Source organism: Acipenser ruthenus, chromosome 7 (genome assembly GCF_902713425.1).
Source record: "Acipenser ruthenus chromosome 7, fAciRut3.2 maternal haplotype, whole genome shotgun sequence".
NCBI lineage: Eukaryota > Metazoa > Chordata > Actinopteri > Acipenseriformes > Acipenseridae > Acipenser > Acipenser ruthenus.
In genome coordinates this window covers 26,585,876-26,604,832 of record NC_081195.1, presented here as the reverse complement: position 1 = coordinate 26,604,832, position 18,957 = coordinate 26,585,876, and the positions used below count along the sequence as shown (strand labels likewise).

At 42.6% G+C, this 18,957-nt stretch overlaps 1 protein-coding gene across 1 annotated transcript in view; it reads right to left on the bottom strand.

The window, feature by feature from the left end:
- Positions 1-18,957, bottom strand: part of LOC117415563 (signal-induced proliferation-associated 1-like protein 3) — a 125,335-nt gene that overhangs the window by 49,879 nt on the left and 56,499 nt on the right. The window contains 12 exon segments of the mRNA XM_059026718.1: positions 3,391-3,494; positions 4,529-4,698; positions 5,603-5,606; positions 6,539-6,728; positions 8,452-8,505; positions 8,507-8,583; positions 9,483-9,886; positions 9,888-9,952; positions 9,954-10,170; positions 10,172-10,512; positions 10,514-10,642; positions 10,645-11,267. Coding sequence (XP_058882701.1) covers positions 3,391-3,494; positions 4,529-4,698; positions 5,603-5,606; positions 6,539-6,728; positions 8,452-8,505; positions 8,507-8,583; positions 9,483-9,886; positions 9,888-9,952; positions 9,954-10,170; positions 10,172-10,512; positions 10,514-10,642; positions 10,645-10,977 — 2,088 coding nt within the window. The 5' untranslated portion in view covers positions 10,978-11,267.

Sequence of the window (18,957 nt, the reverse complement as noted above, 5' to 3'; positions counted from 1 at the left end):
ACGGTCTGCTCTTGTTCGTACATTTTCTGTTCTTATATTCTTAATATTTACTAAACATAAGTTACTAAGCTGAATCAACCCCAAAATTTGCAATAAACTAATTTCAATATTAGTGAAAGGTTAGAGCATCAGCCAACTGTGCCATTTACAGTATCTTTCATTTACTAAATAACCTTTTAAAAGAAAGGAACAAAGCTATGGAAACAAACATCCTCAGGAAACAGAACATACTGAAGCTGAACTATTATCATCATCCAGATCTACATATTTAAAAGAGTGTGTGATACAGTACTAGCCCATCCGTTTTATCTGGCCCTTTTAATATGGGAATACCTACTGTACTAATATGTATTTAGGATGACTTCTTATTTGTAAAGGCTAATGGACTATACAAACAGCATGTGATCTGTCCTTGTCAAAGTTGTTTGGTGGTGTTGCAGCACTGCAATAAGAGGCTGAGCTCTCCGTTTCAATTTCACTGACTACAGGGAAAACAGAAGGGACACGTATGATTTTGTTCACGAAAACAAGTGATTAGTGCAGCTGACAGTCTGGTTTATGAATGTTTGATGATTGAGGATGGATGACAGCTATGCCATTTCTCATTGTGCCTCAGCTGAATCCCCTCTCTCATTAGCACAGCAGCCTCAAACAAGCACAGGGCGACACTAAGAGACGGCTATTAATAGCAGGTTAGCAACCAAAGCCTACAGCATGCAAGCTAGCCCCAGACAGTATGCAGAGTGGATCAAGTCATACTGTGACAAAGTCTTCCTGAAATCTGCAGCTGTGACGCTCACCAGATCTTCACATGCAGCCAGGAATGTATAGGAGTTACATTACTCAACATCTGCAGTGGAGTGCCTTCTAAATGATGAGCCAATTTCAGCTTAAAAACATACACTTTCAAATCGCAGTTTGAATTATTTTGCACTCAGTAGTGTTAGACATGACTATTGGATAACCTTATCCCTAACATTTTATAATACCAGGGAATTCTTTTTTTTTTGTTGTTTTAATTTGGAATCTGCAATTATTTTTCTCATTTTCTCCCCAATTTGGAAAGCCTGTTTTTATTTTATTATTTATTATTTATTTATATTTATTATTTTTATTTCAACTCGACTCACCGCTGCCACCCCCCGCGAGAGACGAAGATGGACACCCGCATCCTCCGAAACGTGTGCCATCAGCCGTCAGCTCCTTTTCACTCTGAAGGCCCGCCATGTAGCCACCTCAGAGGTACATAGTCGGAGGACCACACAGCTCTGGGTAACTTACAGGCAGGCCCGCAGGCGCCCGGCCAGTCTACAGGGGTCGCTGGTGCGCAGTGAGCCGAGGACACCCTGGCCGACCTGACCCTCCCTCCCCCCGGGCGACGCTCGGCCAATTGTGCGCTGCCCCCTGGGAGCTCCCGTCTACGGTCGGCAGTGGAATAGCCTGGACCCGAACTGGCGATCTCCAGGCTATAGGGCACATCCTGCACTTCACACAGAGTGCCTTTACCGGATGCGCCACTCGAGAACCCAGTACCAGGGAATTCTGGCTAGTTACAGATTGATCATATCACCCCTTAGTCTTATGAGCTGAATCGTACAGCTACGATCTTCAATTGCAATGCCCATGCTAACAGTGTGTACCGTTATAGAAGGAAAGGGGAGGGATGCATGGAGAGCAAAATGTCACATTGGGTTTGGGAATGGGTAGGGGGTCCTCCGGTGTCAAGATGCCTAACGTGAGTCGTGAAAGTTGGGGAATCGAACACTGTAGATTTGTTACATTCTCACAGCTGGAGCTACCTCTACTGTCCTGCATTACTGTCGCAATGGACAAGGCTCTGTAAGATGATAATGAAGACTAGTGTTCTTTGTTTGAAGATGGCGCTCACATTAACACAATGGATGCAAAGTAGGAAAAATGTGCAAAATTGCACAAGTGGGCCGACACATGGAAAAAATAAGACCACTTAGTTACAAAGCAGTGTGCAACAACATTCAGATGGAGAAACCAGCAGGACACCATGACAAGTAACAGACAAACACGAAGTCTATAAAACACTCTGATCCACACGACAAGCCTGTGAGGAGAGCACACGGCTTTCATCTGAGCAGGAGATCTGCAGACAGAGACAGCAATTCCTTTTACAGTTCAGATAAGGAAAGGTCATGCTAAGCTTCAGGTAACAATGTGACACTCGCTTGATGTAAAATACAAGCGAATGAAAGGCTCAATGACTGTCATTCTGTGAATTGTGACTTTGAGAAAAGTGCTATATATATATATATATATATGGTTTTGTGAAATGTAAGCTGGGTTTAAATAAACAAAAAAAATCATTTAAAACAGTCCTAACAGTTTTGTCAAGAGGGCTCAAACTAACTTCTGGAATCATTAAGAGCAACCAAGATTATCCTGGGTTTAAAAGGCATGTCGTATGCAGACAGGCTAAAAGAATTGAATCTATTCAGTCATGAACAAAGAAGACTACGCTGCGATCTGATTCAAACAATTGCAAGCTGATGAAAGCAAAGCAAAAAATGTGTGACATTTACCCTGGACGTCACACTTCTTTGCATAGCTCCCTGAAACGTTGCATTTCAACTATACTTGCAGTACTTTGGGTAATCAAATATGACATGCTGCAGCATTACTCACTGGCATGAGTTCACAGCTAATACGGCTGGGAAACACCTCCTATTTAATATGGGTGAGGGAGTGAGGAATCCAAGCGTAAATTAGCCAGAAGCTACTGATTTAGACACAGGAGTGCTCTCTACACTATCGTATTGTATATTGCTCAGCATCTAGAGATACAACAGTGCAGTGATTAATCAATTACAGATTACCATGACTTTTATTTTATGAGCCTCACACTGACAGCTGGATGACTAGCCCTGGTGCCCCAAGCCTCACACATGGATTATTTTACCAGCATAGGCATTTCTCAGTTGTATATTGAAAGGCTCACATAACATTTTTGCATGCTCTCCATGCATATATAAACCATACCTATTAAACACTAGAAATACTAAAAGAAGCAATGATATATGTCTTAAGACGTTGCGAAAGAAACACTTATCATTGAATGAATAAGGTTTCTTTTAGTAGTTTTCAATGCCTACACTGTATTACTGTGTACACTAATATGCACATGCATGCTTTCAGTTGTATTTGAAGGATTTTGTACATTATATTTGCTTCTTGCTTTTGAAAGATCGAGAGTGTTCTAATGCACTGATTGTTACCTGTGTGATATTTGATTAGCTGACTGCACCTATTCATTTGGTTCTAGTTCACAGCCCCAGAGCTATTCAGAGAGTTTAGTGATTCAGAAGCAGGACACACAGTGCTGCTTTAGTGTACAATCTCAAGAGATTCCCCTGTGCGTACCTGCTGACGGTTGTTTGGCGTGTACGGAAGCATTGTCGAGACGTGAAACATGATCTCGTAACCCTGATAGGACGTGTACAGCGAGTGAGTCCCAGTCGAATCCGCTAAAAAAAAAAAACACAAATATATATGCATTTCAAACAGCATTTGAAAATTGTTAAATAAAATATCCGAACAAATATATTCCTTTTGTTTAGAATCACTTTGCATTTAATGTCCTGTTTCAGTCAATACACCCCTGTGGCCTCTCAGAAGACATGTCTAGTTTGTAAATACACCACAGTTTACTTTCAAATGAACTAAAAGTGTTTTTTAATTTTGCAAATTTTACATGAAATTCCTACACTGGAAAGATTTTTAGCCTTTGTTTTCTTTGTTAGACATTAAAAGCAACAGCTTCCTATGAGGGCCTGTTTTCAGTCCAGTGCTGTACCCGACTTCCTGGTAACCAAAGTACATATAGCGAACAAAATAATTCACAGTAAATCTCATCTAATTAGTATTAGCATCGCTTCTAGATATCAGTTTCTTATATGAAAGAAGCACACATTAGGTCCAACGCGTGTTGGATTTTTAATTATATTTTTTTATAGCATTTGTAAATAATAAAACTGGTGAACGTCTAAGAGTTTGAGCCCTCGCAGGAAAACAATTCTGAACATTTCAGAAGACAATGACTCTGCCTGAGTGCACTGAAATAGATGTTTGTCATTTATCTTCTTTAAAAGAACTCACACTGTCAGAAGCCGGACGCATTGACTCATATTTGAGTGCCAATCACTGTTTTTCCTTCATGTGACTTTATGAAGTTGACTGGAAGTACAGCACTGAAGTATCTGCAAGGAGCGTTCGATAAATATTCTTCTCCAACAGCTTCAAATAAACTGCCATTAAAAATGCACCTTTCCTGTAATGTGTGGGCTTTTCATTTAGGCAGACCTACGAAATGATGGCAATACACATTAGTTAAGATTTACTGGATTGTTTTGTTAGCAACATGTACTTTAAGAGACACAGCTTCAGGGGCAGGATTCAATGGGTTAAAATGCCTCTGAGCCAGGGCTGTGCACAGCATGACTAATGGAAAGTGAAGCCCAGGTGTTTAATAACAGCAGGGGAGTGGGAGGGATGCACTCACTCTTGGTATCCAGCTGGGCAGCGTACTTGGGGAAGCCCTTCAGGCACACCTTCTCCCCCAGCAGGGACAGGAAATCCTCGAAGCCAGGACTTGCCTCCTCGTTGTTGTACATCTCCTCCTCTGTGCTCTGAGCGGCTTTGCAGAACAGGATCCCCACTTTGTGCTTCTTACTGAGCTGTAACCCACAGACAACCGTCAGAAGAGCCCAGTCTGGCACTCTTATAGCAACTGCAGCTAACAAAATAGTACCATACACTGTCTCCACCATGCACATCCATTCCCAATATGATCTCAAGTGTGCAGTTTTGAAAGAAACACATGTATTTTCATTTTAACTACAGTTGCTCCCTCGCTATAACGTGGGTCTCGGGGGACACACAATATGAGCACTCTAACCAAAGAGTGTTATAAACGGGGGGGGGGGAGGGCCACAAAACACACATCTGACTAAAATACAAAATAAAATAACTCCCTCTCTATAATGCACATATAGTGAAGCAAAAATGTAACTTTCCATGAATTAACCATGCATAAAGCACCATGTAATCAATGCTATATTATTTACAAAAAAAAAAAAAGGGTAACATTCCCACTCGTGGATCATTTTAATTAGCAGTTTTTAAACTATAAATAGCCTGGCTAAACGGCGGTCGGGAGTTCAGTTCGAAGCGATGGACAAGCAAACCAAGTGTGAGAAGGAGAGCGGGTCGGGCGAGGGGAAGAGGGAATGGGCTCGCCCCAGGTTTGGCTGCCAGAGCGGGGACTGAAGCGATATAAAATAAATGCTGAATAAGATGTCTGTTATAAAGTGCCAGCGCAGCTTTTCTTCAGTTCAGATACTGTATCAAAAGGGAGAGACAGAAACGGAAGTTAGACTGAGAAGTTGTTTATAGTTTGAACAACACCGGTACTGTATTTATTGTAGAAATATTGCATGAATCACTAGTATAGGGAATTGGGGGACATGATGTAGGAGCGTTATATCCAAGGCGCGTTATAACATGAGAGCCTTATCGCGAGGGAGCACTGTACTTATATCTGGTGCTACACTTAAAGGAATTTCTATTTACAAGCCATACTTTTACTGTTTTGCTAGGCAATTTGACCTGGACAGTGAAATGATTTTGCAGCCCTTCACTGACTTCCTTCCTGTCAATAACCAACCACTTGCTTTCCCTACTGACTGATATGTTTCAGTTGCATGCTTTCACCCAGAAGACTCTGCTGAGGTGAAATGAGCCTGGGACTGCAAGAACAAACAGATAACCCAAGAATAAGGCACAGATACAGAGAGCTTCCACTAAGCTGAAATAGTACCAGGGATCATGTTTTTCAATGAAAATGCATGTGTGTAGTAGCATGCATTTATTAACAAATTGCGCACTTGAGACCTGTGTAGAGTAGCTCATGCAAGAGCAAAATGGCTAAGATTCATGGAATTGTTTTGTTAGCTACAATTACAGCAAAAGGTTATAGCTATTAGAATAAATGCAATTTTATGTGCAGGTAGCACAATGCCATTACAGGAGCACTTTCATAACCGTTATAAGGCAGAACACTAAGAGCTCAGTCTTTCAACTATGGCTCTCCACTATAGCGATATAAAGGAGCACTGTACAAACATGTATTTGCATTTAAAAAAAATGAGATCAAGGCTAAAGAAAGTTGTCAGAGGTCTTTTCACCTGGAGAAAGAAACTCAGCGCCGCATTCCTGTCCTTAACCAACATGCTTTGAATCCAAAGCCAAGGTGACATGATCTTAAGGCAAGCAAACTGAGAACTTTCTTTAAACCAGCATAATAGTGTAAATGTTTTAAAATGAAGACTATATATAGCAAACGGATGAGCATGGCAGGTACAGTTTACTTGATCATTTCATTAGCTAGAACACCTCTAATTAAAGCTGACAGCTGCATTCACGTCTTCACTCCTTGTTTCGTTATCATTCAGTTGATTTATTCTTTGCTAATAGATTTTCGTGTACAGTGCAGACTCCAGGTGCCCCTCACCCCCTTGCTCGTCGAGTTTCAGCAGCTGCTCCGTCACTTTGGGGGTGCTGAGTGCCAGCCGCAGGCAGGGGGTGCTGAGCTCAGGGATGACGTACTCCAGCACATCTTTGAGGGGCAGCCCCCGCACCGTGCCATGCTTCGAGGTGGAGGGCACAGCGTCCTCTAGGATCGCCCCTCGAAGAGTCAGCAGCTGGAAAGCACAGAGACAGGTCACCCCAACGGTCCCAAAGCACAGTGTCTTGGAAACAGTGTCTTGGAAACCATTTGTTACTGGATATTTAAGGAACTACCATTTCTACTATCCTGTCAGAAATGTTAGGACTGAAGTCACTGTATTTTGTATCTTGCTCTTAATTGTACTGTAATTCTTGATATGTTATTTTTTGTATACAACTGTAAGTTGCCCTGGGTAAGGGCGTCTAAGAAAGAAATAATAATAATAATAATAATAATAATAATAATAATAAATAATTTATTTATGTGTTTTATTTAAAGAGTAAGTAGTGGGGTTCCGAGAAATATAGCTTTACACGTCTCCACGTGTCGCTACAACTGTTTAAATAAAGTACCTGTCATTTTTCTTTACATCATTAGCATCCGGACAACTTTTTTACACTTATCACTTTAAAGTATGTTTCAAAGCTCTTTTCAAAATGGCTGCTCTAGTGCACAATAACTGTTTGCTTCACTCCACACATCTGTGACATACGGTCAGCAAGACGGGGACATGTCTAGCAATTTTGCAGACAGCTCCAAACAGGCCCCCTAACTTTAATCGTGTACTACTGCATCATACTTGGGTGCTGGAAAATGAAGACGTTTTTAAGATTTTAAGGTTACTGTGTGGAATAGAGGCAGCTGCATTCGCAATCGAATTGGAGATGTGTGAGGTTAACAACACAGCTTTATAACTTTGTGACTCAATCCTAACAAAACAGAACATTCAATTAAAAACTGAACAACTCGTTACCTTTGGCTTTCCACAAAGCAGTTTAAAATCCCTTTTGTCCCCAGATACTTGCTAAACTTACTGAATTACCCACTGCCTCCAGATTGCACTTGCAACTGCATGCTAAGACCTAAGCAGTCACGTTAAGGATCTTTCTTTTAAAAGGAAATGTGTAGTTTTAATTGGCCTGACCTCTCAGTGGTGTTGAACCACAATTTTCCAAACTAACAAAAGAGTGAGTGTGTAAGACTGGGCTCGGGTAATACCCTGGGTTTATTGGAATAACAACACACCCTGCCACGGTATTAGCAGCAGCATCAGGAACTACCTTCAATATTGCATTCCACACAAGTCTGAAATGAACTGAGCCCCTCAGATATACAGTGACAGGGTTTATGTTTCTTTCCGGGGGAAAGTTTCTGTGTGGTCCCTCAGTCCCTGTATGATTCTAGCCCTGTAAGATTGATACTGCCTTCATTAGCTCAACCACGCTGAATTCATTACATATTTATATAGCCATGATTCACTCTCTGACACCCACAAATAACACTACCTGAAGACACAGTTAAAAATGTAAAGTGTCTGGACAGAGCCTCCAAATGCATCTCATCTGGGACGTGTGTCCTCTCTCACCTCGCTAGTTCTGAAGATGAGCCGGTATTGATCTGGGATATGTATCCTCTCTCACCTCGCTAGTTCTGAAGATGAGCCGGTATTGATCTGGGATATGTATCCTCTCTCACCTCGCTAGTTCTGAAGATGAGCCGGTATTGATCTGGGATATGTATCCTCTCTCACCTTGCTAGTTCTGAAGATGAGCTGGTATTGATGTGGGATATGTATCCTCTCTCACCTCGCTAGTTTCTGAAGATGAGCCGGTATTGATCTGGGATATGTATCCTCTCTCACCTCGCTAGTTCTGAAGATGAGCCGGTATTGATCTGGGATATGTATCCTCTCTCACCTCGCTAGTTCTGAAGATGAGCCGGTATTGATACTGGTCCTTGTGCTCCTTTCGTATCCTCCAGTTTCTCCCTCTTATTGCTGATAGCTACTGGACCCAGCTTCTCATCCGTTCCAAAATAGTTAAAATGCTCTGAAAACAATAAGAGCCACTGATGAGCTGGGTGAAAAAATAAAGCAATTTATCACACTGTACTGCAGACAAGATGAGGAATGGGCATTTTCTTTTTAGCAAAAAACAACTCCAAACTTCATGAAGCCTATGCATTTCAATACTAATGGACTATAGAGGCCCTTGTGCAGTATGTTTTCCACTTAAGTTAGGGGAGTTAACATATGCATGTACATTTACAACTGGATAACTGATAAACCATTAATAAAAACCTAGAAATTAATGTATACATTGAAGTTTGACTTGAGGGAATGGACACTTTACACACTGTGAGGGTTTGGAATAGGTCACCTACTAATGTTAAATACTGAGGAACCGGACAAGCACTGGTGGGCCTAATGGATTCTTCGTTTGTACATTTTCTTTCGTTCCTATTCTTATGGTAATGATTCAGGTAGTTTTGAACGGCTCCAAGTTTCCTTAGCAAATGTAAATTTTCCTTTTCAGTTATAGTCTTGGAGGCTGCTTTAGCTATATTGTGACCACTCTGATTAATAAGGCCACTGTACAGTGCTACTGTGAAACATACATTCCTAACCAATTTGAAGGATTTATCTGTTCAGGAGGTTGCATGTACTGACCCTGCTGTAATCTCTCTTGATAATGGACCACTTCCTTAAGACAAACTAAAACTTGGTTCCCGTTTCTTATTCCTCCCATACAATCACACCATAGTAGTATAGCAGTACCGCACCCCCATGTGCTCCTACCCTTGCTGTGGAAGTAGCCCTGGTAGTACCGCACCCCCATGTGCTCTTACCCTTGCTGTGGAAGTAGCCCTGGTAGTACTGCACCCCTATGTGCTCTTACCCTTGCTGTGGAAGTAGCCCTGGTAGTACTGCACCCCTATGTGCTCTTACCCTTGCTGTGGAAGTAGCCCTGGTAGTACTGCGCTCACCATGTCACGTGCTCCATGCTGTAGTGCTTCAGCCGCTCCAGCCGGCAGCTCTGCAGCTCGCTGGGAATCTCCAGCATGGAGATGCTGGCATTGGTGCAGTGCATGTTGACAGACGGCTCGATGAAGCCTCCTTCGCCTCTTCCGGAGAATCCTGCCGACGACTTCAAAAAGCTGACGTTGCGTTCCCCCGCCCCGCCGATCTCGTTTCGGAAGTGAGGGCAGCTGAGCAGGAGGTTGTTGCTTTGACAGTCCCCCAGATCAGGCTCCAGGTTCTCCTTATAGTTCAAGTCCTCTGTGCTCATGAAGGTGGGCTCCAGGCCCCCTAGCCCAAGAGCTCTGGTGACAGCCAGGGAAGTAGCTGAAGCAGGCCGAGGCTCCTGTTGTGGTATTCTTCCTCTGAGCCACATAGTCGCGGTTTGCTGCCACTTGAAAGCACGTCAAAGAGGATGCTCTGCACGTCATAGTGGGCAAAGCTTTTTGGGCACACCCAGGGTTTGCACGTGGGCTCCTGGATCCTGCCTTCTTCCTGGTCGAAGCCAGCCTTGCCTGGTGTGTCCGTCTCACCACGGCTAAGCAGTTTCCTGAAGATTGAGGAATCTGTGCTGCCACTCCCATCAGACTTCCCGCTTTTCTTCCTCGCCCGCTCGCAGCTCTGTCTTCTGCAGTGGCCTGGCCTCCTCTTTAGGTTGCCCGTTCCTCAGGTCAGTTTTGGAGGCAGTGCTGCTAAGATTGAGGCTGGAGTTTGCTGCACTGGCGTCTGCCCTCAGAAGCTCGTGGAGTTTGTCCGGCGCAGCACTCCGCTGGTCTGGCAGTTCCTGGCGGAATTCATTGAGCATCTCGAAGAAGCTCTGCTCTGAGATTCCCTGCACGTCGATGGAGGAGGTGCTGCCGTACTCTCTGAACAAAGGCATTCCTGTCGCCATGTGCTTGGTCCCCCTGGCAGGCTCAGGAGCCTCTGTGTCATGCTCACTAAGAGTGATCTCACTGTTACTTCCGATTCCACAGAGGGGCAAATCGTTTGCCAGGGGAACGCGGCCAGCCATCCTGAAACTCCACATCTTTAGAGCGGCACCGGGGGATCCTCTGGCGACCCCTAAACCCTCCGGACGAGGGGTCCCCCCGAAGGACTCTGTCCGTTGTGGCTGTGGGGAGCGAGGTCCCGGACACACCTGCGACCCCTGGTCCGCTTCATGTAAGGGACTGGACAGAACTGACTCTTTGGAGAGCTCTCTCCTGGGAGGCCAGTCTTTAATCCGGGCACGCACCCCCATTTTGGGCACGGCCGGAGTGCCACTGCTGAGACGGGGCAGTCCAGCGTCATGTTGCATCTGGGGAGCGTTTCCATTCCGGAAATGCGGCGGGCAGTAATCGCCCCCCGAAATCTCCACACACCCTCCTAACACTGGGCCCACCATGAGGTCATTCTGAACAGCTCGATAACTGGTCATAGTCCGCATGAATTCAAAAGCTCTGCTAGTGCCGAGAAAGTGCCACTCATCTCTGTTTAAATGCCCCCTCAACGTGCTCTGCTTTCAAGGAATGTGAAGAACTGATTGTGTTGAAGAAACAGCAGCTGCAAAACACAATATCCAGGACTGCAGTCTCTCCTACTGCCCTCCGTTTGCATGCTTCTGCCTCGGACTCATTCACCCCAAAGTTCTTTGTTGTATTTCTCACAATGCTATTAACCCTTTAATCCTTGGGTCTCATTGTCAAGCTGCTAACCCACGGTTTAAGAGAGAAAGTCCTGTAAATAAAAAAAAAAAGAAAGAACAAAAAAGCACATAAATAAATAGTGTCTTGAGAAAAGCACAGCTGACAAAATATTAATATTGTAGATGCCAACATACGAGAGACACATGCTAAGCTCAAATGACGTGTGTTAGTCACTTCAGTAGGAGAACAAGACGCAGGGCGTGGCAACATTCCTGCCAGACAAAACTGTTAGAAATGTTTTAATTGACATGATGGTGTTCTTTTTAGTGCTAGTGTCTCCTCCATGTCACACACTCCTCAATCAGTAAGACATATGCATTGTATTAGTGTTACAGCTCAAGGCACCAATAGAAATCATAACTGCACTAAATCAATGGTAGTTTGTAGGTTCCTAGAAGACAGTGACTCAATAACAGCAATGGTACCCACGTATATTTTTTCTTAGGCATGTTATGAAGAAAAATCTGGCAGTGCTGTTAATATATATTATATATATATATATTATGATGATTTGAATATTTTTAGCAACATTTCATACACAAGACATTGCATAGTGGGGGTTGGTTCACGTACAGTGTTTAGCAACTGGGACTGGCAGAACTCCACTGGTTTGGTAAATCTGAACACAGGCCTCCTGAGGTGAAGTCAGAGCCCCAGTCTTGAGATATCCACCGGGACCCCAGCCGCCCTTAGCAACCTCTCGCTATCGTACTTGGTCTGCATACAAGTATTCTACCAGGAAAACCCCATTGAGAATGAACATCTCCTTTCCAAGGGTCTCCTGGTTTTTTAATAGGGTCATTCCAGCTCAAGTTGCCATCTGGAGTTACTCAACCTGAAACCAAATTTATATCTCAGGAGAACTCTCCAAACATGCTTTAAGATTAGAACATTGTTTGTCAAGGTTGCCCCTTTCAAAAGGGCATTTTTACCATCTGCTTCTTTTGCAATGCACACACCACCTGCCTGGCACCATTTTATCAATCAAATATGGATTTGTGTAAAGTATCATTAAGCACTCGTGCTGGAATGACCCAATATAAAGAATGAAAAGAAAGAAAAAAACAAATGAACCACCGAACACTAATAAAAACAGCAGCATTAAAGAGTATCTAGTAAAAGAAAAGCAAACTCTACTCACGCTTCAGTGCAAAGCAGCACAACGGTGTCATTACACAACCAGGGAATGAAGCCAGTCGACACATCTGTGGGCATTCCACTAGTGTGTGGTAGAACAGCAGTTCAGGCTTTGTTTTTTGTCTGATTGTTTGTTTCTGCTCATCCCTTGAGATTTTGCATCCCAACTGGGAGGGAGGCATTTGGCAGATGTCAGTACACATGCACACGCTGTTTGAGTGGTCTTAATGGTTCAGCTGATCTAACGATGAGTGAGTTTGCTGTATAACACAAATACAATAACACAGAATTGTATTACTTTCTATGTAAGAATGGAAAAAAAAGAATCCACACTGTATGTGTAGCTTAAAGGCCTTAAAGTACTCTTTACTTAGTGTGGGCATGGCTTGGTGCTAAACCAATGGAATGAGTGGGTGGATCATCCTCTGCTGTGACTCTCCGATGAGATACAAGTTACATCATGTGCATCTTTGTATAGAAATCTTACATAACTGTTTCAATACATTGTGAAGAAGTTCCTAATTCAGCCTCATCATGTCAGGAATACAACAACACTGATTAAATGCCTCTGCCAAAAACAGCTTTACAGAAAGCAGGAAGCTTTCATCCGTGGTTTCAAAGTGTTTATGGATCGTTGAAAAGCATAGTAAATACACATTTTATATGAGAGCACAATGGTTTTCAGTTCCACAACTTGTTCAATTCGTTTGAGCCAAGCTAGGATTCCTGTTCTAAAAAACAGCTTTGCAAATAAGTGTCCCAGACTCCCTTGCTCAGTAATGGATCCCCCTGTGGAGTGTTTCACTGGCTAGAAGCATCCCAGGCTCCCTTGCTCAGTCATGGAGGATCCCTGTGGAGTGTTTCACTGACTAGAAGCATCCCAGGCTCCCTTGCTCAGTCATGGAGGATCCCTGTGGAGTGTTTCACTGGCATAGGAGACCTCTGTCAAGCTTCCCTGAGAGGGTGGATGGGCATGGAGAATTAACTGTTCTCACACTGCCTAAGAGAAAGCCTGGGCCCTCCAGCACTGAATATCAACATGGGGAGATATACCTGCTCTGTGGATATACGACTAGTCTGTGCTACCAATGCAGCACCTTTCATGAGTGCTCATTAAACACACACAAAGCACCTCTTTCTAGACTGGTGCAAACTCATCTACAACCAATATGTTTTTAACAGTGTTGGCTCTCTCTCACTCAGCTCTATTCATACCAGCAATCAATCTGTTATCACCTGTACAGTATTTGCAACTTTTTATGAAAATAAATTATGGGTGTCCCTGCTTTAAAACTGCAACAGTAATAATGTGGGTGATCTTCTACCAACCCTAAAACCCAGGGTTTCCGTATAAAGGGATTATTGACATTGTTATTATTTGTTGGTTTTTGACATGATGTCATTTAATTAACGCAGTACTGTTTAATAATTTAGTAGCTGTTCAGTACATTAGCTCTAAATGTTTTACTTCTGTTAGTTTCGATGACTTTTTTTCAAGGACGTCGATGTATTGGCTGTTTTGGAAAATGATGCATGGAAGTGCTGTGTGAGTAGTTGTACAGTATTCTCCAGCTTGTCCTCTTCTCCTGTTAATTTTCTGCCTCCCTGTCCCTGTGGAGAGGATAGAAGCCCCCCTGGTTAATGACTAGCTCGCTCACATCCTGTCTCTGCCAGACAGACTTGGCCCTGGAGGACCGTTTCAATGCACACAGCTGCAGATGCAGGACAAGAACAGCCTCTCTTCTCTTTGTAGAACAGCAGGGAGTTCTTCATGGGGAGGTTAGTTTTTTTAATATCATTTAATATCATTTTTGGTGCCCCACATAAAAGGTGTTGATCTACCAATTAGTGTGTATCAACAGATTGTGTGTTAACACAGGTACGGAAGTTAATAATATTGTTTTTTATTTGAAAATATTTACAAAGATGTAACACGATGCTGGTACAAAATGTTACAGAGCATTCTCAAGCATAAGAATAAACTCCAAGCCTGACTCTGAATTCATAGAAAAATGTTTTTCTTTTAAACATTAAACCGTCTATATGAGGTTGGCGAAGGCGGTAGAGACTAAATACCTCTTCTGTGATTGGTCCAGCCCGATTGAGGCTGGCCGTGTGTGGTCCACTCAAGATGAACATACAGAGCCAAGGGGAGCTGTCCAGTGTGATCCAAACTAGGGATGGGAATTTTAAACGTTTAAAACATTTAAACTCTATAGAAGTGGTTAAACGTTGAATAATATGCTAGACATATAACCAGTCACGAGACAAATTTCACTAAATCCACATTTTTTAATGTATTCACTTTAGTATGTATCATCATATACATCAGTATCCGCCTGCTGTGGTGCCACAGTAAGGGCAGATGTTATAAAAAGGAAGGGGTTTGGCAATTGCCTCCAAGTAGCTTTTCTAATTGGTGCAACAGAAAGATTGATACTGGGGCGGGTTTTATCCTGGGTCGAGGTTTATGTACACTAGTATGTAGAGAAGACTGGCGTTGGATTCGAGTACTCAGAAATTGTAATGTTCAAGTACTCAAGCAATATATTTCTCAAAAATCCTATTATATCTATTGAAGAGGACATTTCAATATAAACATTTCAATATATACTTTGGTGAGTACGTGTTTTTTTAAATTTTTTATTTACTTTGTAGTTAAGTCTTTACGATGTTTAAACGTTATTTGCTTATTTAGGGTTTCTTTGCTTAGAAAATACTAACCAGGGTTGTCAGTATACCTCAGAGTGTAATATAAAGAGTGTGTGTGTGTGTGTGTAGATATGGTTTAAACGCTGACACTGTATAGCATTTAAACGTTCATAGAATTGTACCAAAATACATATCCCTAATCCAAACACACAGAGTCAAGGTCAGCTGACCAGTGTGATCCAAACACACAGAGTCAAGGACAGCTGACCAGTGTGATCCAAACACACAGAGCCAAGGACAGCTGACCTGTGTGATCCAAACACACAGAGCCAAGGACAGCTGACCAGTGTGATCCAAACACACAGAGTCAAGGACAGCTGACCAGTGTGATCCAAACACACAGAGCCAAGGACAGCTGACCAGTGTGATCCAAACACACAGAGCCAAGGACAGCGGAGCAGTGTGATCCAAACACACAGAGTCAAGGACGGCTGACCAGTGTGATCCAAACATATAAAATACTAATTCTGTAGCTGTTCATTGCACTAGCAGAGTCCTAAACAGAGTCAAATAAAGATCAATCGATTGAGTCATCATTCAGTAAAATATAACAGAAAACTATAATCCAATCATAACACCAAAGCCTCATAGCTCCCAAAACCAGCCTTGACGGCCCAGTCCCAGAACATATGCATGTGCCAGGTGCAGCAAGCTGACAGATGTTACGGGCATGGATAAGAATGATTTTCCTGTGGAAGCGTCTGTATACATGGCTTTGTGTGAACAGCTTACACACACAGGAGGCAGTGACTGGCAACAGACAAGTCCTGCTTCTCCAAATGAACGCAGACAGCTTCAATAATGTAGGTGACACACTGAGGGACAGATGTATGGACAGACACCCCACACACCCCTAGAATCTACACTAAATATTGTTAAAAAATATCAAAAATATAACGCGTGACACAGATACAGTACGTAAGCCCGACTGCACATTACCAGACGGGGATAATGAGTGAATTTTCACTTTCTCTTTCCAGAATATTTTTGCCCCAGGATGCGAGAAGACAAAATATTATTGCTGGAGCAAACGTAAACCCCTTTTTTTTTTTCAATCCAAATGATTGCCTTCTGTTTTCAAAAACCAGAAACTAGATAAACGTCTCATAATAGCTATATTGGAAGTCACTCTTTTACAAGCACAGGAAAAGCTTTTAGAAACAAGGTCTAGCCTATGTTTGAATACTACCAATCCAAGACTAGAGTTTTTCACTCATTCCCCTTTCTGATGAATAGACCCCATTCTCCAAACCGGAAAAAAATTATCTAACATAGGAAGTCTGTAAAAGGAATTTGTTTCAACATGGGAGCTCTGCCAGCAAAAAGGCTAATCTTCCAAGAAAGCAAGTTTCCGAACGTTTTGACTGTACGCGTGACCCCAGAGCAGTGTGAACACAGCTCTGTGTGTGTGTGTGTGCGTGTGTGTCTGTGCGTGTGCGTGTGTGTGTCTGTGCGTGTGCGTGTGCGTGAGCGTGTCCTGGGGGGATCGATGCCATGAGTCACAGTAAAGCTGCTTTCAATTTTCTCCCATTCTGACAAGTAGATTAAAATCTATTGCAAACAGATCTGCTCAATCAGTCTCTGATTAGCACTAATTTGGGACAGCCTTCCCTACGGTAACATTAGGTACTGTAGTGCTTCCAGGGTGGAACCAGCCAGCACTGTTCATCTGCTGTTTCCTATTGGGCAGTGTACGCTCAGCTGCGCTGCTTTATAGAGTCATTCTGTGAGTATGACCCTGTGCACACAACAGCAAGGCTCGCTGAGCACAAAGCTGGCATTGTAACAGCGAGACACTCACAGCAACTTCACACATTCAGCTGCACATTTATTAAGGTTGTGTAGAGGAAAGCCAGTAGCAAATTCACAGCAATTTTCATGACAGATAATTTTAACTCCACAGGCATACAATATACGACATCTTGCGTTTGCATTTTATACCTGTGCTCTCGTGTCATCCTGTGAGCCTGGCCTGGACATATTCAGAACAGTGGAGCAACAGAACCACAACAAGATGGATCCTCCATGTTTAGGACTGTTGTGGAATTGCAGGTTCATCTGCAAATCGTCCCTATAAATCGACTACTGAGCAAGAACTGGAGCAATCACTTACTGAGATATGTGTAAAAAAAAGTGACTTACGAACATACTGCCAGCCAAACAGAAAGACACAGAGCGACCCCATATACCAATACTCTCAACAAGCTGGTCCAAGACTGCAGCTCTCCACAGTACACAAGAACATACTGTAAGAGTATTAATGAACGACAGGAAGCCACACAAGCTCACCCAGTTCATACTGTATGTAAAACTCCAGAGTGCAAGATACATTCTGTACAGTACGTACACCTCCACTATATCATTAGGGAAATAATGCATTTAACAAAACACAGGTGTACAAAAGACCACGCTGCTGCCACAGAAGCATGAGCAATGCAGCCATGTACAGAGCGTGCCATCGTCAATACCTTCAGCAGAGAAAAGGAAGCTGTTATATCAGCCATGCACACTGCATAGTACCTTGCCAAGAAGAACACACTTTGGGGATTGAATTATGTTCCAGCAAAATCAGGCAAGACACATTCAATTCATGCATATAAAGTAAGATGTCACTTAACAGCCACGTCAGAGGTTACCATGAAATTAGCCCCGATTTGCTTTCATTGACTTCATAGATCTCCAATAAAGTCTCTATATTTTCAGTCCCAAACCAAAACCTGTTAATTACTACCAGTACCTCACTAGTGCCACCTAGCTTTCCCAGTAGAACTAACATCGCCTTCATTGTAAATGTAGCGCCGATGTGAACAGTTGGCTGCGAGAGTGGTTTCAGCCGCTACAATGCAATAAAAACAGATCCAAGAAATCAGCTTAAAGTGACACGTGTAAACCTGCTAATGCACATGTCTGTGGACACGCCCAATCAATCTCCAGAACATTTCTGAATTTGCCTTTGAGAAGGCTTTCCAATATTGGTGCAGAGACAAAGAGAGCAGGGTTATGGTTTGAATGGATCGCAGAGCTGTTGAGAATCCTCTTCAGTGTTTTTAAATAGGATTTTAGTTACTGCCTGTAATATATTGCACTATTCCTTGTATTTAGAGAAGGAAAACCTAAAATGAATAGGATTTATTTTTTATATGAAAAGCACGTGGTAGGCTATACAAATTATACTGGAATCTTTCTGTTGTGATGTGTTTTATTGCCATGTTATATTGCAAAACAATTGCGAAAGCTGCAAAATAAACAAGGAAGCAAAATACATTCTGTTATGATGCATGAGTAATGCATTGCACAACGGTTTATATATCTGTCTAACTATATTATAGTAATTTAATGTACAGGTGGAATAAAAACAAGACGCGTTACACCCCTTGAGGACTGCAGTTTTGTACTAGTAGTGACGACTGACTTTCTCCAGTGACTAGTTTATTGAAAGGTCACTAGTAACTAAAACAACAGCCAGAGAAACCCTGAGTCATGTAAACTACGTATTTCAGCTACTGTTAAGACACGCTGGCTTATTGTGATGTAACTTTCAAGTATTTGTTACAAAAAAAAAACAAAAAAACAACAGTAACACTGCAAAACTGATACAGTGGCTCCGCGTCAACACCACCACCTACCAAACCTGGTTTAAAATAGTTGTAACATTCCGGAAGTACATTCTATTTTATTAGTTCTGTGGTGTTTACTGAAAACGGTCATCAACACAGTCAGACCTGGGATATTTGTTACCCAGATGCACGTCAGTCGCGTTTTACCGTCCTTGTATTAAGAATAAAATCAATCCCCGTTATATATATGTAACAAATTAATGCACTTGCCCGTCACACGCGATTTCAGACTCCGTCACCAGTTTTCTGATGCAA